Source organism: Euprymna scolopes, chromosome 15 (assembly GCF_053919585.1).
Source record: "Euprymna scolopes isolate OS-2025 chromosome 15, ASM5391958v1, whole genome shotgun sequence".
In the NCBI taxonomy this organism is placed as follows: domain Eukaryota; kingdom Metazoa; phylum Mollusca; class Cephalopoda; order Sepiida; family Sepiolidae; genus Euprymna; species Euprymna scolopes.
Genome location: NC_136496.1, coordinates 5,292,939 through 5,320,228, shown reverse-complemented (window position 1 = coordinate 5,320,228; position 27,290 = coordinate 5,292,939). Strand labels below are relative to the sequence as shown.

Below are 27,290 nucleotides of genomic sequence, written 5' to 3'. Positions count from 1 at the left end.
TTTTTTCTTTTTTTCCCCCAAGACGTTGCGGGTTGAGGGAAACAGCTCCACTTGTCGAAATTGAATAGCAATTGTCTTCTGATATAAGGAAATAATATTTCCACATTGATCAAAACTGATTGCTTTCGGACATTTCCAGCAATCGAGACCGGAAAAATACAGCCAAAATTAGTGTCGCTTTTATTATAGAAAAAAGCCTAATCCACATGCGGCGAGCGACAAATGTTGAATATTTATCTTTCCGAAGTTGAGCAAATTGAATAGACAGGCGAGCTCCGTTAACTCGGAGCCCTGTCGGTGGGGCATTAGAATATTCTGACTGCCCCCTGCAGAGGGTAAAAGTCCCTCAATGGGGGTCCTGGATATGACCTTAAACTATATCCAGTGGTGAGGTCCCAGCTTGTGGGCTTTGGGGAGTGTGGAGCCACCCTTTAATTACCATTGCTCCCAGGTCCACTCTGATCCGGAGTGGTAGTACCTGTTAGGGTCCCAACTATGGGTTAAATAGAAACCGGCGTGAAAACAACAAATATACTCTATTTAAAAATTTTTCTTCAAAATCTTTGGATTCGGCATTAAATAACCCAAAAAGGGTTGATATGCTGTAAAACAACCAACCAACCACCCGTTAACTCGGAGATATTATGATTTATATGTGATATAAAAAGTTTTAAGAAGTTGTGAACCGACTGACCGCTTCTCTGAAAAAAGCTTTTTGTAGACATACAGAAAAAGTGAACATACATACATACATTTTCGCTTTTATATTTATAGATGGCGCTAGCCCAGCATATGATGCAATTGGGTTAAGAGCACCTAACTCGCGAATTTACTTACAGAACCACGAATAAATGAGAGTAAACTATCAAAATAAAATAAAAAAAATTTCTGACTATTTTCTGAGGAATATCTTTTTTTTTTTCTCTGAATTTTTTTTTTTTTAGTGGGCTTTGGCTATTCACCGGAACATGTGTAAGATATACCTTCATAAAAATATGAATATTATGAGTGAGGTTTAAATACATCTGGTTTTGGAATGTTGGTTAATGATATCTTTACTTATCTATAAAAGGCATGTTGTCTCTGTCTGCGAGTTAGATCCCTATGGACTCAGAAATGACTGGGCGGATTTTTTTAAATGTCACAAAAATGTACTTTGTGTGTCTCGGAATGTTCTTAGAATATCGGAATGCCCCCAATAAGTATCAAAAATAAAAAATGATTCAAGAAGGAACAGTCTGATTTTGTCCAAAGTTAACACCTTATACAACCTAACATCACAAATGCAGTCAGTTTTATCACCACACAAGTAGAAAAGCGCAGTGTATAAAATTAACAATAGATTCTTTGATAAGATAGGAGTGCATTCGACATGAATGTTTGTTTAGAGCACAATTGAAGCATGATACTTGACTTTTGCACCTTTTTCAATTTTAATTCAAGTCATTATATATAAAAATTTTATAAAAATCAACAATAGATTCTCTACAGTGCAATATAGATTACCATGTTTTGTTGATTAAGTTACTGCTGAGACTAGAGCAGACAATCAATTTCATTGAAAAATGGTCAATTTCACTGATTTCAATGACTAAGGTATGGGAGGGTGGAATATTTGTTGATCCTCATTCAATCCCAGGCAATGTTGGGTCTCCCTGCCAGTGATATCTACAGGGTGCAGCAATAAAATTGTCTCCCTAGAAAAGACATGATTCCATTTCTGTTATATGAAAAACTTTTTTTTTTTTTTTTTTTTTTTGTTGCAGACCATCTACTAGTTGGCCAGTTGTGTACAAATCCCAAGAGCGATAGGAGCTTTCTGTCATGTCTGAAAGTGACAGTTTAACGAGCAAGATTGGAGATGTGCTCATGCTCTTTACCAATCCAAGTTATGACAACAAAACTATTGCTAGCACCTTTGAAATGCATTGTTGGATTGCCACAAATAACAGATGTACCCAGGGTGATGAAAACAAAGTTTCCAGCCACAGCTATGGTCTTTGGTTTGGTTTCAAGTGAGGGCTACATCATGCCACTTCAAAATCAGCTTCAAAGTCAACACCAAAGTGTACCTGAATGTGCTGAAGAGTGTGGTGATCCCCTGGTGCAATCAGGTGACCGCTAACAAATCCTGAATGTGGCAGCAGAACTTGACGCTGGCTCACACATCCAAAGAGACCCAGGCTTGGTTTCAGGAGTGCTCGGACTTTGTACCCTTTCTCTCACTGCCCCTCCCCTTTCTTCCCCGACCTGAACCCGCTGGACTACTTCGTTTGGTCATACATGAAGAACATCACCAACATGACCTCCCACAACATCAAAGCCAGCCTGATTGCTGCCATTTGCCAAGCTCCTGCCAGCATTTGCAGAAAAGGCATACTCCTAGTTCCAGACGAGTATCAAGGCGGCGACATAGAATAAATGTTAGCTCTACTGCATAATCAAGTTACCTGAATTGATTTTTTTCAATAAAAGTTTTAAAATAAAGCTATAGTCATGTTTCCTTTAGGGAGACGATTTTATCGTTCAACCCTGTATAATAATATCAAAGTTATATATAATAGTTTTATCCTTTATCCCCACTTGTTCACCACCTTCGCTTGCCTTATGGTGGTTGCCATTGGAGTGCTAGAGAATTAGAGAAGAGGGTTCAGGCCTCAGAAATGAGATTGTTCAGAAGACTGCTTGGCATCTTTTACAAAGACCACATTATCAATGAGGGAGTCAAAAACAGAATAAGGCAAGGTTCGGCCACGTAATAAGAGGAGAGAGGCTTGTCAAGACAGTGCTCCAGGGAACGGTCAGAGGAGAAAGAAAGAGAGGAAGACAGAAAAGATGGGAAGACAACTTCACAGAATGGGCAGGATTGAACCTGAACGAGGTGGTCAAATGTGCGGAAGACGAGGAAGGGTTGAGAGGGCTGGTTAACAGGTCATCTTTAGAACCTCCCTCCCCAGTTGTGCAGTTCTGCATACATTATTGAAACCAATTTGGCGTCTCTGATTTTACCTCTTGAATTCATCCAAATTTCTTTCATTTCTTTATTTCTTAAATATTTGTTTTCGTAAAATTTAACATACGATGACTTTTTTTTTTTTTTTTTGCTTTAAATGTTGTTTCATTTTATTTCCTGTTTTTGATAGCGTCGTCGTCTCTCGTTGATGTTGATGCCAACTCGTTTTCATTTGGCATCTTCTGTTTTTTTAAATAAACAGCCAGACGATTTTAGCAGGGGTCACAAACTGTATCAGTACACCAAAAATGTATTCCTCCTGTGTACCTTTTTTTTTTTTTTTTTTTTTTTTTTTTTCCTCTCTTCCCTCACCAAAATAAACCGGGTCAGTTTTTTTGTGCTAAACATAAGACTCTTGGCATATAGAATGATTTTTTTTTTCTTTTTCATGGAACTTACCATTTTTAATGATGTAAGAAGAGTTCTACCGAGCCCCACCCACTAAACCATTTACGTTTGATGTTGGAGTAATGAGATTGGGGGAGGGGGCAGGAAAGTTACAGGTAATCTGTAACATCTGTGTAAAAACTTTGGCTTATCTGATACGTTAACGACCAACGTACATTTAACGCCCCAGAGATGTATTCTAAATAATATTTTGGAGGCGAATTTTGTAGTAGATTTTTTTCTTTGCCAAAAAAGTTGGCAACTTTTTATCCCTCAACAACGTTTTTATTTATAAACTTTTCTTAGTTTTCTCGATTTTATGTTGACTCGTACAAATGGCATCACTGAACCTACAGAAGATATCCCGCTCTTTTTTTTTTTTTTAATTTTGTTCTAGCTGGGGATGAGGCATCCTACCCGATGCCAGACATTCACCTACTATCTCGGACGTTACAACTGAGAGATCTTTTTAAGATTGTAACGAACCCTTTAAGTGCAATTGTATGTATCTCTTGCACTTAGCTCACCAGGTATATTTGCCAGATAGTTTCCAATATTCTTTTTTTCGAGTCCGGTTACTCCTATAACTATTGGAATTATGGAGATCTTAAGATTCCAGTTCTATGTATTTTTTTTTTTTTTTTTTTTTTTTTTTTATTACATTTTCACCCCAAACAAGGCAAATTGCCACTTTAGTGCAGGGGGCTACTATCAGCGGCAACAACTACTGGGGTACTATGTAGGGATTTGGGTAGCAAGATGTCGGTTCACGTTACACATGAACTTCTGCACGTCAGTACTGTTAGGGAAGCAGGGACCTGGAATGGAATTCCAGAGTCTAGCAGTTCTGGGGAAGAAACTATTGGACTTGGAGTAGAAAGATCTTTTACATCTAGAGATCTCTACAGCGTGGGATTGGGATTTAGCAGCCTGTCGGGTTTGTTGAGGGTGCTCACGCCGTGGGGGCACAAGTGATTGCAGTTCGTCAGAGCATTCACCACTAAAATACTTGTAGAAAAGGCAGAGGGATGCAACATTTCGTCGATGGGACAGAGGCTGAAGCTTAGATGCCAGTTCAGGGCCTATCAGGTTTGCGACTCTCTTTTGAACCTTGTCAAGGAGCGAGAAACTAGTAGCAGATGCACCAGCCCAGATGTGGCAGCAATACTCCATACATGGGCGAATGGTGGCCTTATAGAGGTACAGGATACTTTCAGGTGTTAGTAGTTTTCTAGCACGGTAGAGAGAGCTCACCTTTCTTGCAGCGGCCCTGGCAATGCCTTCAATGTAATTGTTCCAACTCATGTTTCCTGTGAACGTTAGGTCAAGGAGTTTGAAAGATGTACTCTCAGATAAAGAGTCGTTGGCCATTGCTATAGGTGGTAGAGAGGGTTTCTTGTAATTATTGAATGAAACTAGTTTAGTCTTGGCGGCATTGAACGCGACCAACCACTTTTGTCCCCATTCCACCACAGATTGGAGGTCTTCCTCTAGTGTTTCTGCCATTTCTTTAGAAATGTGTTCATTCGTCTTCCTGTCGTGCCTGCCATAGAGTGTAGTGTCATCAGCATATATACCCATCTCAGAGGCAATTTTGTTGGGGAGGTCATTTATGAATATCAGGAACAATAGAGGTCCAAGGATAGAACCCTGGGGCACCCCCGCATTTATATCATATTGTTTAGATGTACGACCGTCGTGGACAACCTGGATTTTTCTCTTATCTAAGAAGGATTTAATTATGTTAAGTATTCTACCAGTGATACCGTATGATCTAATTTTCCTGAGGAGACCCTCATGCCATACCCTGTCAAAAGCCTTAGATATATCTAGAGCTACCGCTCTACTCTCCCACGCTTTGTCCAGTGAATGGTATATACGTTCAGAGATTAGTTAGGATGTCTGCTGTGGAACGGGCTTGTCTAAATCCATATTCTTTGTCAGTCAGAAGTTTAGCATCTGTAAGGTGATGGATTAGAGCATGGTTAATTAAGGTGTCAAATATTTTGGCAAAAAGTGGGAGGAGGCTAATGGGGCGATAATTTGATGGGTCAATCCTTTCGCCAGAATTCTTGAATACTGGTACAACAGAAGCAGTTTTCCAACAGCCTGGAAAGAGGTAGCATTTTTTCATTTAAGCAAACCTTGCTAAAAATTACGAATTTCTGCTTAATTATGAGGAACCTTCAGGTTTCCAGACTTTTTTTGTATGGGCACTTTTATAGATAGTACACATATGAAACTCTAGTTCCCTCTGAAGTAATCTCCTCCGGCTGCAATGCACTTGTTATACCATTCCAACAACTTCTGGAAGTTCCCATGGAAGTGTTCTTGTGTGAGTGTATCAATGACCTTCGTCACAGACTCTTTCATATCCTCAATTGTCTCTTAACGTCAGCCTCTAAGATTTTCCTTAAGTTTAGAGAATAACCAAAAGTCACAGGGAGCAAGGTCTGACTATAGAGAGGGTGAGGGTCTTGATGCCCAAATAATCTGTGACAAGGATGAAGTTGTGGACTGCACCCTTGGGACAAACTTTGCACAAATCTTCCACATCTTCAGTTCCTCAAATAATTGTGTGTACAGTTCCCACACTGACATCAAACTGCACATAACAGTTCTTATCCATGAAATTCTTTATTGGCCAATCAACTCTGATGTTCTGACTTCCTTACTCCTCCCACACCTCATGATCCTTCAGACTTAGACTTCCCGCCTTTCTTGAATCTCTTATGCCAATCAAAAACTGATGCTCAATTCATGCAATCTGAAGCATTCCATACGTTTCTGTAATTTTTCCAAATTTAAAACAGAATTTTATTGCATATCATACTTCTAAAGTGTCCTCACGTCCAGATTGCGTTTCTGAAATTCACTAGCTGTGGCAATCGGGCTTTAGTAGGGTGTATTCCAATTCCTGCTGTAGCTGTTCATTTGACCCTGAAATCATAAAAATTGGTCAGTTATCTCATAAAGTGTATAACAATAACATTACTGAATGTTCAAATGTCTATGACAATTTTAAATGCATGTATAAAAAAAAGTCTGAAAACTAATTGAAGGTACCTTGTGTACTTTTTGATTTTTTTTTTTTTTTTTTTTTTTTTTTTGTTAAAAAAATGAATGTATTTTCCAGATGCATCACAAACGTTTTAAATTAAGAATATTCATAACTGGTAATATCTGCACGTCGTCGAAGTTCTGTATATTGATAATTGGTAATGAAGTCCTTCAGTTTGCTTTCATGTTCATCGGATTTAATGAGACTAACAGGACCTGTGGAAATTTCACAGCGGCAGTATAAACAGTTGTTGATTTTGTTTAAATAATAATTATTTCTAATTAAAGATAATTTTTATAGAATTAAGATATTTAACTTACTGAGTATATTATTTTAAAAAATATATAAATAAACCATGATACGTGCGTTAGTTAAAGTTACTAATAAATTAAATATTTCACAACTATTTTTACATAACAATTTTGAGAACAAATTTTCTATAAGAAACTGTGTCAAGGCGGCCATTAATCTAATATATAAACGGCGATATGTTTGTCTGTCTGTCTCCATATTTTCAAACTCTATCTTTTCTGAAACTAATAGTCGCAGAGTGGTGCTAGGGGCCTTAAATGATTGGGTTTTTTACGAACCATTCTTTTATAGGTCTTTAGCCGGTTAAAATAGTTTTCAAGGGATCAAAATTGAAAAATTTGTTATACACTTTGTACATTCATCTTAGTTTATTTTTAATTTTTGATTTTTAATCAGTTCATATGCATATCACCAATAACGTCACCAGCTTTGAATGCTACAGTTTTGCTTTCAGTTTCGATTCCAGCTAATGGTACCCAAATTAATAACTAGCAGGATGTGTGGAAATTCCACAGCGGTAGTAGAAATAATTGTCGATTTTGTTTCAGTAATAATTATTTCTAATTCAATATATCTTTATTGAATTAAGACATTGAACTTAATTCTGAGTCTATTATTTCTGAATAAACCATTACACATTATCAAGCATTTCACAATCATGTTTACATTACGATTTTAGGAACAAATTTTCTATGAGAAATCATGTCAAGAACGTCATTAATACAGGATAATAAAGTTTTACTAAGAAAATAAACATAAAATAGAAAAACACGTTTTCTTCAAAACATGCGGCCCAAAAGCGACATCATTTATTTATTTACTTTTTTTTTTTTACATTGCGTCTTCTGTGATCGGGAGATCCTATTTATTAAAAAGGAGGATAGGTGATAACATAGTACGATCGAATAATTTATAATCTGGAAACCATAACATGTGCATATATGTACATTAAAGGTAGATACTTATTTCAAACAAAGAAAACATCTTTTGGATGGTCTGACTCCAACCAGAGATATTTTCAATTGTCTGTGACCCCCCCCCCTCTTTTTTTTAATCTGTGGCCAAGCATCTATCACCTGCAACGTCTGCCATTCATATGCATCACTGAAGACTGCTGTAAAGATGGGCTTCCTCTACCATGCTAGAAAATTACTCACATCTGAGTGTATCCTATGTTTTTACAAAGCCACAATTCGTCCATGCAGGGATTATTGTTGCCATATCCGGGCTAGTTCATCTTTGAAAAAAGTTTTACAAAAATGTATAAATCCAAAAAACAAACAAAAAAAAAATTTGTTCTTTGTTCCTTAAAACTAAAAAAAAAATAAACGTTCATTAATTCAAAGAGAAAACTTCCAATACAAAAAAAAAGTTGATAATGAAAATAAATAAAACAGTAAAGTGCATTAAATTCTTATTTTTTTACTTCGTCTGCCGGGCGAGATCCAAGGAAAAATGGGATTTTGATCTGCAGTAGCACTGACTTGGGAATTCACTCATTGTTCTGCCTCCGTAACTGTACTAACCTACAAAAGTTTAAATGTAATGTGAATAAATATCTCGCTGTTCAACTCCCCACAGACATAATCCCAAATAGTAACCCTTATGTCCATTATGCCTTGTTTGTGGTGAAAACTAAACCAACTCGGGTTGCCGGACTCCATTCAGATATTTTCAATTATCTGTGCCCCCCCCCAACTCCTTCCTACCTGCAACGTCTGTCATTTCGAAACATTTTTTTTTTTTTTTTTTTTCAACTTTTAAGTTAATCCTCCATGGCAAAGATTATCAGATTAATCTCTTTCAATGAAAATCACGACTTTTCTCTTGTTTTAATTGTTTATGGAAATCTTAAGAGACAAGGTATGAAGCCACTTTACGTAAGGAGCTATAAAACAATTCTATTTTTAAGGTAAAAAAACATTCAACGATAAGTGTGAAATTCTCTGTGCCCCCCCTTCTTCCTTTGGTCAGATATCTAACACCTGCAACTCTGCTATTCATATGCACAACTAAAACATACAGTCAAGTTGTTGTATTGGTATCATAAAAGGGGACCGTTGTATGATCGTCTAAATGTTGCTGTCTATTTGTGATATATTCATATCTTATTGTTGATTTGCAGTTGTGTGTATGTGTGTGTGTGTGTGGTACATGTGTTTTAGACATACCTTGACTTCATGCATCGTTGATCTTGTCCACCTGGAATTCATCTTGTTCTTGGAGGGGAAACTGGAAACCTGTTTTGGACGAATATTCATTCACTCCAAGACGATGATTGGTTTTATATAATTTTTATTCACCTTCCAGGTCTCCATCGCAGAAGAATGGAAAGTGAATGTCTTTGCTTGCGTGGTTATTTCAAAGTCTTATTTTCACACACGTCAGCGTCATCCCCCCCCTCCCTCAGTGAAGGAGAGGGGACAACATGTCAAGCCGTCTGTTCTTCTCTACGTCCAAACCCAAACTCACTGACTCCAGCTAACCTGATCACGTGACTCACACGCAGATCCGATCAGCTGACCCTCACTTCCGGTAAAACGCGTCTACAATATAATTTACCATATTTCTTATGTTCGACCTATTTCCTAACAAAGTGCATGTTTCCAATGTATGACCCCAAAAAACAGCAATTCTTCCCCCTTTGTTAGAAACATTGCTCATAGAATGTGAGGACTAAAGGACAAAATAAGGAAAAGTTACAAGGCTGCCGAGTTAAAGTAAACCGTAGGTCCACTTTGAATGATTTCGGGGGCAATTTTACCCTTATAATGGCCCCTGGGGGTAGGGGCAACCAGAGTTATTCTGGAAAATCCGTTTGGGCAAAAATTTACTTTTACCATGACTAATGTTTGTGCAATATTTCAAAAAAAAAAAAAATCCAAGGCGTGGTTATTGAGAAAAATTCGAACAAAGGAACGGACGAACAGGAGTGAATTACTAGGTCCAATCCCTCTCATGTCAGGGCACCAAAAATAATCTTAAGGAAACCAACGTTTATTAACTCCTATTCTAGTAAATAACAATTCCTTTCTAAAGATTTAATGACTTATTTAAATCGAAAATTTCGATTTTAAAACGATCTAATGATTTCCTTTAAAGTACAAATATTTTCTTTTGTCAGTATTTTATTGTCTTTCTGCTTTTTTTTTTTTTCTTCACTCATCTCAACAACACGTGATATTTTAGTTCTGTTATTGACTGATGTAGTAAATGTTTTTTTTTTTTCCTCTCAAACTTTCGTGGACTTAAAGCAGAGATGGCCATCTTTTCATTTCCATGTCTTTCCACGTTTGTTTCTTGATGGATAACAACGTTTCACCTGTGGAACCATCGGCAACACATAACACCAAATATACACACCGTGCCTTGGTTTAAAGTATGCCCCCCCCCTTTTTGTTTTCTTTTTTTTTAAGCCGTTTTCTGTGTAAGCTGATATTTTCAATATTTAGAAGGTGGAGTGGGGGGGGGCTAGGACTAAATTCTCTCACAGCTGTTTCCCCTTGAAAAACGATTGCCAAACATTATTTTGACTTATTGATCAAATGAGATTTATATGTAACTTTCTCGGTTTCAGTTGATAAATTTTTGTTGCATAATATCTAAAATATATACTACTATTGTTTGTGAAAAGTGTCTTTTTAATCTAACATATAAAGTTAAATCTAACTAACATTGTTTCTAACTAGCCAATTTTCATTTATTATTGTTGTATTGTGTTATTGGTAATAAAATGACATACTCAGTGTTTTAAAAATTTAGCCAAGACGGTTGTTAATATGAAACATTTTTAAATAATCACATGAAAAAAGTCAACAAGAGAAATAACTCCTTTTAAATTGAAAACCAGTTGATTGTCAAGATTATTACTTGATTATTTTGTAACCAAGACTATTCGGCTAATTCAAACAAATATATCCTTCTCGCAGGATATATCATTTAGGGGTTCCTGAGGAAACATGAAATTTCGTGTTTTTTTTTTGGGGGGGGGGTTCTTGTTTTTGCTTCCCCCCCCCCTCCCTCATTTAAAAAATTTCGGGTTTGTATTACAATGCAGAGGTACGAAAAAGTTGTCAAAAAAAAAAAACAAACCCAGATTTATAACAAATAATTTTATCAAAGGCTAGATAAGTTACTTACCGAATAAGTTTTTAGTGTTTTTATTTGATGTAAAATGTTTATTCTGTTTGAAAAACAAGTAATATTGAGCATTATCAAAGAACAAGAAAAAATAGTCACAATGTATTTGAAGACTCGATAATCACTTCAAAAAAAGAAATAAAAGAAAATGGTGTTAGAAACCGACCAATAAATGTTACCGCGACATTTATTGGATGGGTTTCTACCACTATTTTCTTTTATTTTTATTTTTGAAGTCTTTGTCCAAATTTCAGACACTGCAACCATTTTTTTTTTTTTTTTTTTTTTTTTTACATTAAATAAAAACACTAAAAACTATTTCAGTTAGGTAGAAAAGTAACTTATCTTGCCTTTGATAACATTTATTTGTTATATATTTGTTTTTTTTTGACAACTTTTTCATACCTCCGTGGATTGTAATACCAACTCAAAATTTCTATCATTATAAGAACCTTGAAAAGGGTCTTAACTCTTTAAAACCGTGCCGGGAAATGCATCTAAGCACAAATGTATAAATCTTTAATTTCTTAAAATATTTCAATTTTTATGAATTTCAACATTTTTTTTTTTTTTTTTTTAATAGTTGTGTTGCACTAATAAGAAACAAGACCTCCATAACTTTAAAAAAAAAAAAGAAAAAAGTTCTATGTGTGTGTGTGTGTATGTATATATATATATATATATATATATATATATATATATATATATACATATGTGTGTAACAATTTTTTTTTATGAATCTCAAAATTAAAAGGAATTTTGGTGGATTTAATTTCTTGCATTGTAGTATAAGAAACGTAAGACCTTCATAAATTTGGTTTGGGTGTTTAATTGCATATCAACCCTTTTCGGGTTATTTAATGTCAATTCAGTTATTTTGAAAATAGTTTTCATGTTGCACCCAGTTATTTTGAGGGTTTTATTCTTCAAGTTTTTTGTATCTTCAATCGCTAGTTTGTAGTGTTTGGTTTGGTTGTTTTATAGTGGATTTTATCGTTTTTGTTCTCTGTCCTGCAGAACATGAATGAGTTTTGCAATGGGAGAGGGGAAAAGGATTACAATATTAATGTTTTGTAGATTTTAAGTTGGGAAACTAGTTAGAAAGTGGGGGGGGGGGATAGATAGAGGAAGGGGAAATGGGAAGAAGGAAAAGGTAAGTTGTTTTTTTGTTTTTTTTTTTGCTGAACATAATTAAGTTTTGCAAAAGAAAGTAAAAAAAAAAAAAAAAGCATCAATGTTAGGGGCATTTCATCTCGGGAGGTCAATATCTTCAGACAGCCTGATCTGGTAACACCAGCATAAATATGGACAAAATATTTTTGCATGTTTATTTGGGCAATGTTAAGTCTCCATCTATTTATTTTTAAATAGTTTTTTTTTCTTCTTCTTTAATCTATCAAAGTGACTTTAATTTTTTAATGAATTTAAAAATGGTGAAGACTTGGATTTGATTTGTGCTGTAGTACAAGAAACGCTGTAGTAGTATAAGAAATATAAGTATTACTGTGTATTTTGCGTGCAGGTAATGCTGAGTGTCCATTTGTTAATTTTTAAATTAATTCACGTGGTATTTAGTGAACCTTGAAGAATCTTGCCCGACAAGTTTAAGGAGGATTTCAGCTTTGCATTTGTTTTGTTTTAGATAAAACAGGATAAAGATAATCCGCTTAATCCTCTCTTTTCTTACACCAAAATATTATCTTGATTCTCCTTCGCACGTTTAAGTATTAACACTTATCTTGAGGTTTAAAAACTTCATGACACTTGACCTTGTGTTAAAAATAAATAATTCAAAAACTGACACGACCCCCAAGAAGACTTTTTTTCTCCCACCCTCTCTTTTCATTGAAGCAAAGATTCTCATTGCAGAAGGTTTTTTTTTTTTGTCTCCAGATTCACTGAAAAAATACTTTAAAAACAAAAAAATATATATTAATCAGATGAATTTTATTCATGCAAGAAAAAAGAAGTTTACTGTAATTAATATTTTGGAAATACTTCAAAATTAATAGTATGTATATTTTCTGGGGAGCAGGGTATCCAGGTGGTGTGGACTTCCGGCTTGTGACTCCACGGAGGACAATCTGCATAAGTAGGTGATTACTTTTACAAAATTTCATATTCCTATGTCTAATGTTGTATGTCAGTCCAGTCTAGTTAAAGGCTATCCCAAAATGCATTGTTACTTATAGGCTAACGGTAATTCGCACACATGCACATACACATATCTTTATGGTTCTGAATTTTTGACATGAGGATCGAAAATTCATGTCATTTGAATTATTTGGACTACTGTTCTCGTTTTGGGTGTTTGCACAAACGTTTTAACCTGACTTTCTTTCAGTGTATCTTGTTAAACTTGGGATTTTTTTTTGTTGTACTCAGGAACTTGTGCGGAATTTCGAATGAAACTCTTTAATCCACAGATGTAGCATGCTATCATTTTGTCAGCTATATATATGTATATATAGTGGTGTTTTTATATATATATATATATATATATATATATATTACACACACACATATATATATATATATTACACACACACATATATATATATATATATATTACACACACACATATATATATATATATATATTACACACACACATATATATATATATATATATTACACACACACATATATATATATATATATATTACACACACACATATATATATATATATATATTACACACACACATATATATATATATATATATTACACACACACATATATATATATATATATATTACACACACACATATATATATATATATATATATTACACACACACATATATATATATATATATATATTACACACACACATATATATATATATATATATATTACACACACACACATATATATATATATATATTACACACACACATATATATATATATATATATTACACACACACATATATATATATATTACACACACACATATATATATATATATATATATTACACACACACATATATATATATATTACACACACACACATATATATATATATATATTACACACACACACATATATATATATATATATATTACACACACACACATATATATATATTACACACACACACACACACATATATATATATTACACACACACACACACACATATATATATATTACACACACACACACACACATACATATATATATATATTACGCACACACGCATATATATATATTACACACATATATATATTTATATATTACACACACACATATATATATATATATATATTACACACACACATATATATATATATTACACACACATATATATATATATATATTACACATACACATATATATATATATATATTACACACACACACACATATATATATATATACACACACACATATATATATACACATATATACATACACACACACACACACACACACATATATATACACACACACATATATATATATACACACACACACACATGTGGAGGTGGTAGTAGTAGTATCGTATGGGTTAGACCTCTATACCGCTATTTTTTAGCCAGTCTGAGAAATTGTTTTCAAATAAATGGGCTATCGCATAGCCTCCTTTCAGTCGGGTGACTGGACAGTGTAGGATCAGGTGGTCTGTGTCCTGGGGGGGGGGGGCTTCCTTGCACTTTGGGCAGATTGGGGAATCTATTTGCCTCCACCTGTGTTTTGTTTACTGCAGTCCTGCAGTGTCTTGTTCTGATCCGGTTTGAAGCTTCCTACTATTTGTAGTAAAACATGGGAGGCACAAAGTTGGGTCTTTAATAATGTCCCCTCCTTTGGGAGTATTGTTTCTCCATTCCTCCTTCCATGTCTCAACTGGGTTGAATATGTAGCAATCTGGAAGTAATAAACAGTTTGAAGGTATTTAAAAAAAATAAAAATTAATTTAAGTTAATAGCTCCCAAAATTTATACCATCCTTTCTGCAAGTACTTGTGATTTAGTAGATAAAATACTTGGCAAAATTCATGTGTACGTTACAGTTGTTGGAGGTTGAAGGTTCATCCTCAGTGCAGGCTACACAATTGCAAATTACTTCAGACTGATGGAACAAGAACATGGATTAAATAAAGGGTTGTATTTGAAATTCTATGCAGATTAGAGTTTGACAAGATACATTTGAAGAAGGTCAGAGGTTACATCAACCGAAACATTGTATGGATAACACTCAAGATGAGAACAGTAGTGCGAATAATACGGATCTCATTTTGTTTCAATAATTCTTATTAAGAAGTGGTTTAGAGTTAATTTGCAATATAATGTAATAGACATTTACTTGGGTATTAACTGTGCCTACTTGATATTTAACATTTTGTGGTTTTATTTTTGTTAACAAATTTATTTCGAAATAAGATTTTAGGTTCTTAAATTAAATTTAATTATAATATTTAGTTATTAACTTAACAAAATTGTTATCTACAATAATTTCTCTTTGTCTGTCTGTTCCGTTTCTTTCTTGGAAACTACTGGACTGATCGGATTGAAATTTTATATGGACTTTTAAAGTGCAACGTACTATGTATTATGGTATCCGTTCAATACAGAGTTAGGGTTAGGGGTTAGTATTTAATGCAAAAGTGAGCACAAATTCAATCAAATTCAACCATGAATTTGGCATAAAGCATCCATTCTAAGCCAACAGTCTCTAACCTTTGTCCATTTTTAACTGACTGCAAAGTCTACTGAAACTATAATTAAGATAAAGTAGCTTTTTTTTATTGTTTTTTGTTTTTTTTTTTAAATAGCTCCAGACACTTTATTAAATATCCACACTAACGTACTGTACTTACAATAACCCTTATCCCTGAGTGGCTTCCGGGCCTTGATAAATGGTGACCACCTTGTGAAAAAAAAAAAAAAATCAAGGTGTGAAGCTACATGATAAACTAAATGCATAAAATGATTGGATGTAAATATTTCTCGAAACTTTGAATCTTTTGAGAATTTGATAAAAAAATTTTAAAGCGGATTTGTCTTATTTTGTTTATTTGAACTACTTAGCTCATCTTGGACTTTTTTCTTTTTTAGCAAGGGGGTCGCTTATCAAGGCCTAAAGGCCACTCGAGGATAAGGGTTAATAAGTGCATGGTGGTTACTGAGATATCAGCATAGTGATTGTTAGTAGTGGAAATTGAGTACAATTTGATTATTTAAGAGGACGGCTCAGCAAGAATTTGTTTACACTGGACTTGAAGACGACCGTGTTATAGTTAGTTGGAAAGCAGATCAGTGGGACAGTGTTCTACAGGTGGGTGGTTCCTGAATAGAAGTTTGTTCATGGAATTTGTTTAGATTTAGGCACAGATAGAGAGTGAGAGAAATTGTTGATAGTGGTTGTAGCTAGACGAATGCTTTTTGGGGTTTGGCCGAGATGGGGGGGTAAATTGAAGTTCGGACAAGCACTTGCAATGATATTGAAAATGTTTCTGCTGCTGTTAGCTCCAACCTTTTTCAGATACATCGGGAATCTGTACAGATTTTAAACAAAACGGTAATAGTTCTTGTTCTGTCAGACACGACTGTAGAAGTCTTAACTAATTCTTAATTTTATTCTTAGTTTCACCCACACTGAGGATTGAACCTTCAACCTCCAGAAAACTGCTAAATAATACTCAGTTCTAAGTAACACTTTTATCCATTATGCCACAGGTTCATGTTTTGAAATTCCATACTGACTGGCAAATACAACAAGACATATCTGAATAACGTTGGTGGTTACATCGGCTGAAACGTTGTTAGAATAACATTCAAGATAAGAACAGTAGTCAGAATCCTCCAATTGACACAAATCCTCATCTCAAAAATCTCGAGTGTAATTTTAAAACCATTTTTAGTGCTTGCTTATTCAGCAGTTTAAATGCTTACAAATTACTTTCAAAATTTGAAGGGTGCATGTCAGAACATGATAGAAAGCGTGTCGTTTTCTTTCCGGTATTAAAGCTTATAATTATTATTCGACATAAAATACTCCTGCAAACAATGTTATCGGACTTTACAGATTTTCTGTAAATCTGATGAAGTTACTGGATCGTTGATACGATTCGATAAATGAAAAGTGAGTTTATACCTATTTTCAATCAATTGGAAGAAAAAAAAAATAGATCTATTCACACAATGTACCTCACCCCAAGTGTATGTTCACTTTAAAAAAAAAATATATATATATATATATATATATATATATATATATATAAACACATACACATTACACTATTTTTACTGTAATCTGAAAATTTTAATTCTAACAACTGATTCAGAATTTGTAGTTGTATTTGAATCGTCCCATCATTAAATTATTATATATATATATATATATATATATATATATATATATATATGAGAGAAAGAGAGAGATATTTTGTTTTGGTTTTAGCGATATGTTTTGAATGAATTCAATCATTTACGAAATTGCAATTTTTACCTAAATGCGAGTTGGGAATAATTTTCCCTTTTAACCAATTTGGCACCCCCACATGGGGAGTAGTATATATACATTATTTTTAAAATGTAATTATCCACTGACACGTGTTTCGTCGTCTACGACTCATCAGAGTGGCTGTATCTAGCGAGATTCGAAATCGGGACCCAACGGTAATGAGCATTTTAAATTACATTTTAAAAATAATATATATATGAGAAAAGAAATTAAAGCTTATAATTTATTATTCGACATAAAATACTCCTGCAAACAATGTTATCGGACTTTACAGATTTTCTGTAAATCTGATGAAGTTACTGGATCGTTGATACGATTCGATAACCGAAACATGTATAACTAAACAGATAAAACGGTAATAAAAATATATTTGCTCTGCAATAGTATTGAGCACTCTCTTCAGGTTTTTGCTAATTACAATTTTTGCTATATATATATATATATATATGTGTGTGTGCGTATACTCAATGAATTTTTGATCCAAAGACTTGAAATTTGGTATATAAGATATTCATACATGTGGAAAACTTTAATTGGTTTTCATCCAGTAAAAAAAGGGCTGCTAAGTGTTGAAAATTGGTACTTGGGTATCATCGGATTTTTATCTGTTTGTCAACTGTTTCACGACTGCATATGTGCAAATTGTTCATATCATGTTAAGAATAAGTAGGTTGGAAAAAAATATTTTATATAGAACGTGTCAAGCTGGCCTAACAGTTATCATACTTGATTCATTGTCTTCAGGTTTTGGTTTTAATCTCAGCTTGAGTATTTTTTTTTTTTTTTTTTTTTTTTTTACTTTTAAGAAGTGAACTATTAAGAAAAAGAAATACTCACATGCACATGTGTCTGTTGCTTTCGTGTTTTTTTTTAAGGAACTTAACGTTACAACGCCGGATACATCATATATATATATATATATATATATATATAATGAAAACATGCAAGGTTCTGTTATTTGAAAAGGCATTTCTTTGGAGGGTTTTGCTGGGGAGGGGGGTTAAGAGGTGGCGAACTTTAAATTATAATAAATCACAGAAAATTATTTTTATTGCACAAGTGGTTTATTCTAAAAATTAATTTTTGGCATTTATAATTTTAAATACAATTTTGGGCATATGGTCCCTGCGTATATATGGTATAATATAAAGGTCCAGTTTTCCCAAATTCTACACATTAAATTAGACTTTATTTTATAGAAACTTTGTATTGTGAGATGTTTCAGCAGTTTTTTGGCCTAGCTTGAATTGAAATAAGAAAATTGTGCAAATTTGCTTCTTTTTTCCCATCTTGTATTCAATATCCTGAAAAGAAGGCATAATTGTTTTAAAACGGTTGTAATTTAAATGCTTAGAGCAAATAACTCTCTTTAAAATGATATATAAAGTAAAGGTATTATAACGAAAACTTATTTGAAAATACATTATTTTAAATCAAAACTAAAAATTCCACAAGAACCTTCTTGTCAACCTAATATATGGATATGTATATATCAATAAAGCGTGTCATTTTCTTTTTGTTCCAGCCATGGCTGACCAAAGTGATGCCACTGATGAGGACCCTCAGGAAATGTCCTTTTTCAGCACGCAACACTCCGAGGCCCTTCGTGCCAATGTGGAATCCTTCCGTGTCAACGGCAACTACACTGATGTGACAATTTTGATTGAGGAAAATAAATTCTCGTGTCACCGCGCCATCCTGGCTGCTGGCTCTTACTACTTCAAGTCAATGTTTTCATCGGGGATGGAGGAAACCCACAAAAGCTCTTTCACCATTAAACAAATTGACTCGTCCGTGTTTGGACACGTCCTTCACTTCATCTACACAGGGAGCATCACAATCACGTCGAGCATTGTGTTCGAACTCTTCTCCCAATCGCACATGTTTCAAATTTCCACCCTTGTCGAACTCTGCGTACAGTTCTTCAAAGAGAAGATAAACGACGCAAACTGTTTGTGCGCTCTGTCCCTTGCTGATGCACATGCTCATACTGACCTGTACGAATTCACAAAGCAGTACGCATGCGAACACTTCACTTCTCTTGTTAACGATGAAGACTTTATAAGGCTTTCAGGTGAATGCGTTGTAGATCTGTTGAAAGATAGACGACTTAATTGTACAGCGGAAAGTCAGGTATGTTACATTTTTCTTTTTCATTTTGGTTTCATTTTTATTTTCAGTCATATTTTTATTCATTTTCAGTTAAATTCATTTTTCTGCATTCAGCTCTTCCATTTTTTGTTTTTTTCCAAAAATTTTTATTTCATTTGCTTTCTTTACTTTATTTTTCCTGACATTTTTTTTTTCCTGACATTTTTTTTTTCCTGACATTTTTTTTTTCCTGACATTTTTTTTTTTTCCTGACATTTTTTTTCCTGACATTTTTTTCCTGACATTTTTTTTTCCTGACATTTTTTTTTTTCCTGACATTTTTTTTTTCCTGACATTTTTTTTTCCTGACATTTTTTTTTTTTCCTGACATTTTTTTTTCCTGACATTTTTTTTTCCTGACATTTTTTTTTCCTGACATTTTTTTTTTCCTGACATTTTTTTTTTCCTGACATTTTTTTTTCCTGACATTTTTTTTTTCCTGACATTTTTTTTTCCTGACATTTTTTTTTCCTGACATTTTTTTTTCTTGACATTTTTTTTTTCCTGACATTTTTTTTTTCCTGACATTTTTTTTTCCTGACATTTTTTTTTTTCCTGACATTTTTTTTCCTGACATTTTTTTTTCCTGACATTTTTTTTTTCCTGACATTTTTTTTTCCTGACATTTTTTTTTCCTGACATTTTTTTTTTCTTGACATTTTTTTTTCCTGACATTTTTTTTTTCCTGACATTTTTTTTTTCCTGACATTTTTTTTTTTCCTGACATTTTTTTTTTCCTGACATTTTTTTTTTCTTGACATTTTTTTTTTCCTGACATTTTTTTTTTCCTGACATTTTTTTTTCCTGACATTTTTTTTTTCCTGACATTTTTTTTTTCCTGACATTTTTTTTTCCTGACATTTTTTTTTCCTGACATTTTTTTTTCCTGACATTTTTTTTTTCCTGACATTTTTTTTTTCCTGACATTTTTTTTTTCCTGACATTTTTTTTTTCCTGACATTTTTTTTTCCTGACATTTTTTCTGACACTTTTGTTTTATTTTTCCTTGTTTTTTTTTTTTTTTCTTTTTCAGTTTCTCCTCTTCCGTTTCGTTTTTTTTTCTCTTCCGTTTCGTTTTTTTTTCTCTTCCATTTCGTTTTTTTTTCTCTTCCGTTTCGTTTTTTTTTTCTCTTCCGTTTCGTTTATTTCATTAATAGAAAGAGAAAAAAAAAAAACGAATGAAATAAATGCCACGTTGTCCATCAAAGTGCATCTTGGTTGACCTTGCTTTTTTGATCCTGGCATTTATTTCATTTATTTGAAAAATATCTTGCATAGTGTTATCTGGTTCCTTAATGGAATTCCAAATAAATATTCTATTTTTCTCTCAAATAATTGTCTACTTTAATTCTTTGAAATAAATCAATGAAAGTCACTTTTTAAATTTATTAAAAATAGTAACGGTTTGATGTAGTAGAATCAGTTTTTAAAATAAAAATATTGAATAAAAAACTAATGACAAGTGGGTGATTAAAATATAGGGAGGTGTGTGTGTGTGTGTGCAAAATAGGAAACTTTGTTGGTTTGGTCACATTGAAAGAATAGACAAGTGTGCTTGGGTTAGAAAAATGAAGTTGACTGGGAAAAACTGAGGAAAACATGGGAGGAGGTAATCTGAATAGCTTTGAAAAAAGGATAAATGCAGACCTGGCAGAAATAGATTAGTTTGGAAGTTAATTTCTAAAATCCATTCAACACATGCCAGCATGTAAAATAGATACCATAATCATGATGACAAAAATTCGTCATCATCGGCCCTGATGTTTAAAAACATTGGCAACCACTGTTCTCTATCCATAGCCCAAAACAGCTCAACTTTTGCCGAGAATCCCATCCAATTGATCAAGATTTGTCAACCTTACTTTTTCGATCACGGCATTCTACCAGTCAGCACTAAATGTTCTATGCCTCTTTCATCGTAAATGTGTCCTGAGTAGGTATACTAAAATGTTTTTGACTAATTTATAAATTATATTTATTGTAAAGTAATTGGTCAATAGTAAATAATGATTACTATTTTTTTTTTTTAATTTTTAAATATTTTTCATTTGTGCATTGTACAATTTATCATGATTTACTGCTTTTTATTAAATCATTTTATGACTAGAAAAAACATTTGTTAAAAAAAAAAAAAAATAAAAAAAAAATTTTATTTGTAAAATTTTTTTTTTAATTTTAAAAACGTGTCTGTAAATTAAAAAACAAAAAAATCTTATTTACCATTTGACGTTTCGGGACATTAATTGGATATGGCATAAAATCAGATGAAAACTGGGAAGATATGTTATTTTAACGTTATAATATAAATTATACCCTTTTTTTTTTTTTTTTTTTTTTTTTAATGAAAATCGCTAGACAAATTATGAAGCCATTTAATGTAAGGACAACATTAATTGGATATGGCATAGAATCAGATGATAGCTAGGAAGATATATTATGAAATTAAAATAATTAACATATAATTTTAATGAAAATCACTACAGATGTAAGGAGGTCAAAAACCAATGATGATAAGTTAACGGATAGATCCTGGCCTTTGTCAAGAACATTGCCCACCGAATGTGAGGACTAAAGGAAGTGAGATTTATGAGGCTGCCGAACAAGGTCCACTTTATACTCTCCTCATATTGTCCATTTATTATTCCCCTGATAAGGGAGGAATTGGACCAAGTAATTCATTCCCATCCATTGGTTTGTTCGCACTTTTCTCAATAATTACACCTTGAAATTTTTTAAATTTGCACAAACATTAGTCATGGTGAAAGTAAATTTTTTATTCAGAACCTTTCAAATCCAATTTTTCACATCAATCACAGACATAACTTGCAGTCAACACTCCCACCATACAGCTTAAAAATGATCGACATGCTTAATGTTAAAGCCATCATTTCCTTCATGGACAAAATTCGATCCAAGGATTTCACCTGCGCGTGACAAATTTTTCTTTTATCAATTCATCACAATCATAACATAAATGCTTCTTGCAGCCTCCAGTGTATCATTGCAGTGCACCACCACCCCAAACAAAAAACAAACTCTCTCTTTGCATAACATGCATCACACAAGGTATGTTTCACCTTAACAGCATAATATAATATATAATAATATAATATATATAATAATATAACAGCATAATATAATATATAATAATATAATATATATAGTAAAAATATTTTTTTTATATATTTTTTTTTTTAATTTTTTATTTGTTTTTTTTTTTTTTTTTAGTTTTTTTTTGAGGGGGGGATTGTTTTTTATTGGCACTTTTAAAAAATTTCTTTTTAATTCAAAACTCTGGTTTAAAATTTGTTTTTAAAATTGTTTGATATTTTTGTTTCTTTATTGTTGTAGGTGTTTGAAGCGGCTGTCAGGTGGCTGGAAAATGACATCGATCACAGAAAATCGTATCGTTATCAAATGATGACGTGCATCAAATTCCCTTTGATCCGCCAAAGCTACTTGTTGGACGTTGTTATCAAATCACCTCATGTGGCATGCGAAAAAGGACAAGAAATGATCGAGGAGGCGCTTTCTTTCCACACGGTGCCTTCCCGGCGCAACCTACTGCATGCCTATCAAATCACACCCCGCTACTCGTTTCCATATACCGAAGCTGCCGTTCTCCTGGGGGGTCGGGTGGCAGATGGTCTCAGCAGTGACGTCGAGTACTATCGGCCAGACACACGGGAATTTGTATCCTTGAAGCCACTACCATTTAAGAAACGAAATGAGTACGCCGCTTGTGTCATTGGCAACGAAATCTACGTGTCTGGTGGCTTAAGGAGTCCGGAGCTGTGGAAATACGATTTAGCGTTCCAGTCTTGGATACGTGGCACGAATATGTTGCAGGCTCGAAGACGCCATGCCATGGCCGTTGTTGACAGCAATATTTATGTTTTGGGGGGCTTTGATGAGGATGCGGTTCTCAGTTCGGTTGAGATGTGGGACAGTTCTTCAAACAACTGGTCAGAAGTCGGCAAGCTGCAATATGCTGTTGAGAATATGGGCTACGTTGCTTACGGCAAGCATATTTACCTGTTTGGAGGCAAGAACAATGATGAAGTTGTCACTAACACGGTGCAGTGTTTCGATACGACGACCAACACCTGCAGCATTCTGAAGAACGGACTTCCCGCAAACGACATGTGTCTCAGTGCGGTTATCTTGAATTCACAGATTTACGTGGTCGGCCTGGAAGGCGTATTTCGTTACACGCCGTTAACAGAGACGTGGGACATTCTCCCCGAAATGAGGTGTGCTCGTGATTTTGTAAGTCTGGCTGTGCTCGACGAAAAGATCTACCTTTTTGGTGGTCGATGTCGAGGGTCAAAAGAGAACCTTTACTCTGACCTGATCGAAATGTATAATGCCAAAGACAACACGTGGGAGGTTGTCGGCAAGATTCCCGTGCCAATGTACTCTTACGGTTGTGTGAAAATTTTCCTTAGTCAATCAAACCAGTAAGAAAAACTAAATCACAACAGGACCGCAACGTTTTCGGTTCTTGTCCAGACTCTTCCTCCCAATTAAAAACAAAAATAAAGAATCTTTATGATGTACGTATCCATGACAAAACGGAAATAACAACAACCGTGCAAATTAATCAAGTAGTGAAGATGAGTAACCAAAGAGCAACTGTCTAGCCTGTCATTTTGAAAACGATCTCAACAAAGGGAGATAACTCAACGAATGAAATTTACTAGATTTGTTGTGTCGCCTATAAATTCCCATTAATCGCTTAAAAATGATTTTCTCCGATAAAAATAAAGCTACTTAGTCAATTCATGTGATTTTTGGAATACATTTTCGTTTTGATATGAGTATCTACGTCATAGAAATCTTTCTTTTCTTAAATATAATGGGAATTCTGGACTTAAACCGTATTTTCTTCTACTGTATATTTGGCTCCATTTATAAAACGTGCATATGACTCACTGAAAACGGTCAAAAGTTGAAACATGTACAAAAAAAAAAGAAAGAAAGTTTGGTGCTTATTTACGATAAACCTGCCATGAAAATGTTTCATTTCTTTGTTTTTTTTTAAATAAGTTTTTGTTTTTTTTTGTTTTTGTCGAGGGTACTTCAATAATCATTGGACACTTGCAATTGTTTTTTTTTAGGTTCTTGAAAAGTATTAAATAAAAAATATTTTATCTAACTTTTCATCTACATTTCTGCATTTGGACAAAACAAAGGCATATGTGCTGTCCTCTGTGTGTGTGTGTGTGCATTATCAGTTCATTCAAGCTGGGGATGGGGTATCCTACCAGATGCCAAACATTAACCCACTATCTTATTCCAACCGAGAGATTTTTTAAGTTTCTGATTGTCCCTTTAAATGCACGGTCAAAATTATATAGTGTGTGTGTTTGTTTGTTTGTGTGTGTGTTATAAGAAGTTGTAAGTATTTTTATAGAAAAATACTGAAATAAAATTTTAAAAAGCAGTTTAAATTCTTAGAAATATTAACTTAATTCAACATGTTGCAGACAAAGAAAATTCACAATTACAAAAGCGGATTGAACTATATAAAGGTGAAAAAAAAAAAAAAAGAAACTAACTTCAATTGTTAGGTACGTGCAAAATGAATGCCGATGTTCAAAATGTATGAGCTAATTTTTTTTGTACAAAGGTGTTTTTTTTGGGGGGGGGGTTATCTTAAGACTTTACTAATTACCTTTGAAATAGACCCAGAAAACTAATATTTATCTTTCAAGGGATTTTTACAATGAAATTTAGCTGAATTTGTCAGCTTCCGAAGGTCACCATGAAAACATTTTTCATTATAACTTTTTTCATGTGTACAAATACTTTTTTCTTTTGGAAATTAACTTTTAGGCTTTAATCTTTCAAATACAATCAGAAAGTAATCGGAAACCTACAAAAAATTGATAACCCAGCTTTCAAAACTGTCCCCCTATCAAATGTCCACCATTAATGTCTGTACCTATTAATTGTTACACACACACACACAGCATATATAATGTTATAAGGAGACATACTATTTTATTTATTGATTTTCAGTATTTACTTCAACAGTGTTGAATATGCGAGTATTTAGGTCATAAGTTATGAGAATATATGGCAATTAAGCTACACAGAATCTTTCGCATTTTATCCCTGTAGAGAATCCTCAGGCTAATGATTTTCCTACAGGGATGAAATGCGAAAGATTCTGTGTAGCTTGATTGCCATATATTTTCATAACTAACGACAAATATGATGTTTGTGCACATCCATCCATAATTGCCACAAATTACTAAATCACTCATGTTAGTGAGTTGGCCTGGCAGACTAGAAGTTGCTTGATGCACGTTTTTTCATGTTATGCGGAAACAATATTATAAGTATCGTCACGGTTAAACTACAGCAGCGTGAAACTTTTGCTATTCTTACAATTTGCGTGCTTTGTGAATCTTATTTCCGATACCTTGTGCTCCAATATAGTGAGCGTTGTGGGTTGCCGAAGACTAACATGGACAGTGGGGCAACGCTCGTCATAATAAATTCTAAAATTTAATTTAAAAAAAACAAAAAAAAAACTTGAAATGCACTGATGACTATTGAAGTAGCCATGTCTAAAAATTTTACTAAAACTATTTGGTTCTTGTCCAGAATTTCTACTATATTAAAAAAACAAAAACAAAAAAAAACTGATGTACGTATTTGTGACGAAATAAAAACATATTCCGAAAATTATATAAATTGATAAAGTTTTATTTTTAAATGAGAAAATCAAATTTTGAGTAACCAATGATTTTTTTTATAAAAATACTTGATCAGTTAATGATTTTTGGAATATGATATTTTTGTTTCATTACGGGTGTGTACAACATACAGATTTTTCTTTTTCTTTTTTAATATAGGGTGAAGAACCAGATTTTTTTTTTTTTTTTTTTTTAATTACCCCTCCCCCCTCACCATGGTGGGATTATTGTATGGAAATGCCAACAGTGTTTATAATCTTGGCTGTGTATGACGGGTGAGAATCCCACAAAAGCTGAATATTACTTTACGAATTGTCTCATCTGCTCATGTAAGGATTGAAATAAAAACACAAATCAATTTATTACATGATAAAAAAAACAATTAAAATAAAAGTATTCAAAATAACTTAAATGGACAAAATTTAAAAAAAAAAAAAAGAAGAAGAATGTTGATTTCCTTTGACCTTTTAAAATTTGTAAAAAAAAAAAAAAAAGTTCAATTTTTATTTTTGTCTGAAAGTTCGTTTCTTCAAAGCTTGTTAAGGTATTAACTTCTCGACCCTACTGTCTCTATCCTTTTGCCTTCAACAGGCCATATTATTTTTTTGTAACACCACATATACTAGATTTCTTTATACCAACTGGAAAGATTGATTTTCTGTTTCCATTTTTTTTATAAATTTCATTAAATTAATCCCAATTTTTTTTTTTTTTTTCATCCTTTTTTAAAAAAACAAAAAGAAAAAAAACTAACAATTTAAGTTCTTGAGGTGTTTACATTTAAAGGGGTTGGGGGGGATAGTAACGCAAGTATTTATAAAACCAAATTTTTAGAATATAACTTCTGTCTGTTTATAATGTTGCATTTGTAATAATCAGTTATATAATTTGGAAAAAAAATGAATTTATTTTGTAAAATTTACCTAAAAAAAAGAAATTTTGTTTCATATGCTTTATCGAAAATTGTTTCTTATAATTTTTTAAAATTATTTTTTCACACACGCACATATATATATTTATTATCAAGCAATTTTTTTGTTTAAAAGAGGGGGATG

At 33.2% G+C, this 27,290-nt stretch overlaps 1 protein-coding gene across 14 annotated transcripts in view; it reads left to right on the top strand.

Annotated features, from left to right (window-relative positions):
• The window catches only part of LOC145293699 (kelch-like protein 24), a 196,994-nt gene extending 172,444 nt beyond the window's left edge, over positions 1–24,550 (top strand). For 12 of the 14 annotated variants that reach the window (XM_080140122.1, XM_080140127.1, XM_080140124.1 and 9 more), the window contains 2 exons: positions 18,903–19,510; positions 22,880–24,550. In XM_080140122.1, coding sequence (XP_079996248.1) covers positions 18,903–19,510; positions 22,880–23,992 — 1,721 coding nt within the window. In that variant the 3' untranslated portion in view covers positions 23,993–24,550. Of the gene's footprint in view, positions 1–9,955; positions 10,153–12,700; positions 13,006–18,902; positions 19,511–22,879 lie in introns of those variants that run through there. The other 2 variants (XM_080140128.1, XM_080140116.1) reach the window with 2 other exon arrangements.
• The last annotated feature ends 2,740 nt before the right edge of the window (positions 24,551–27,290 follow it).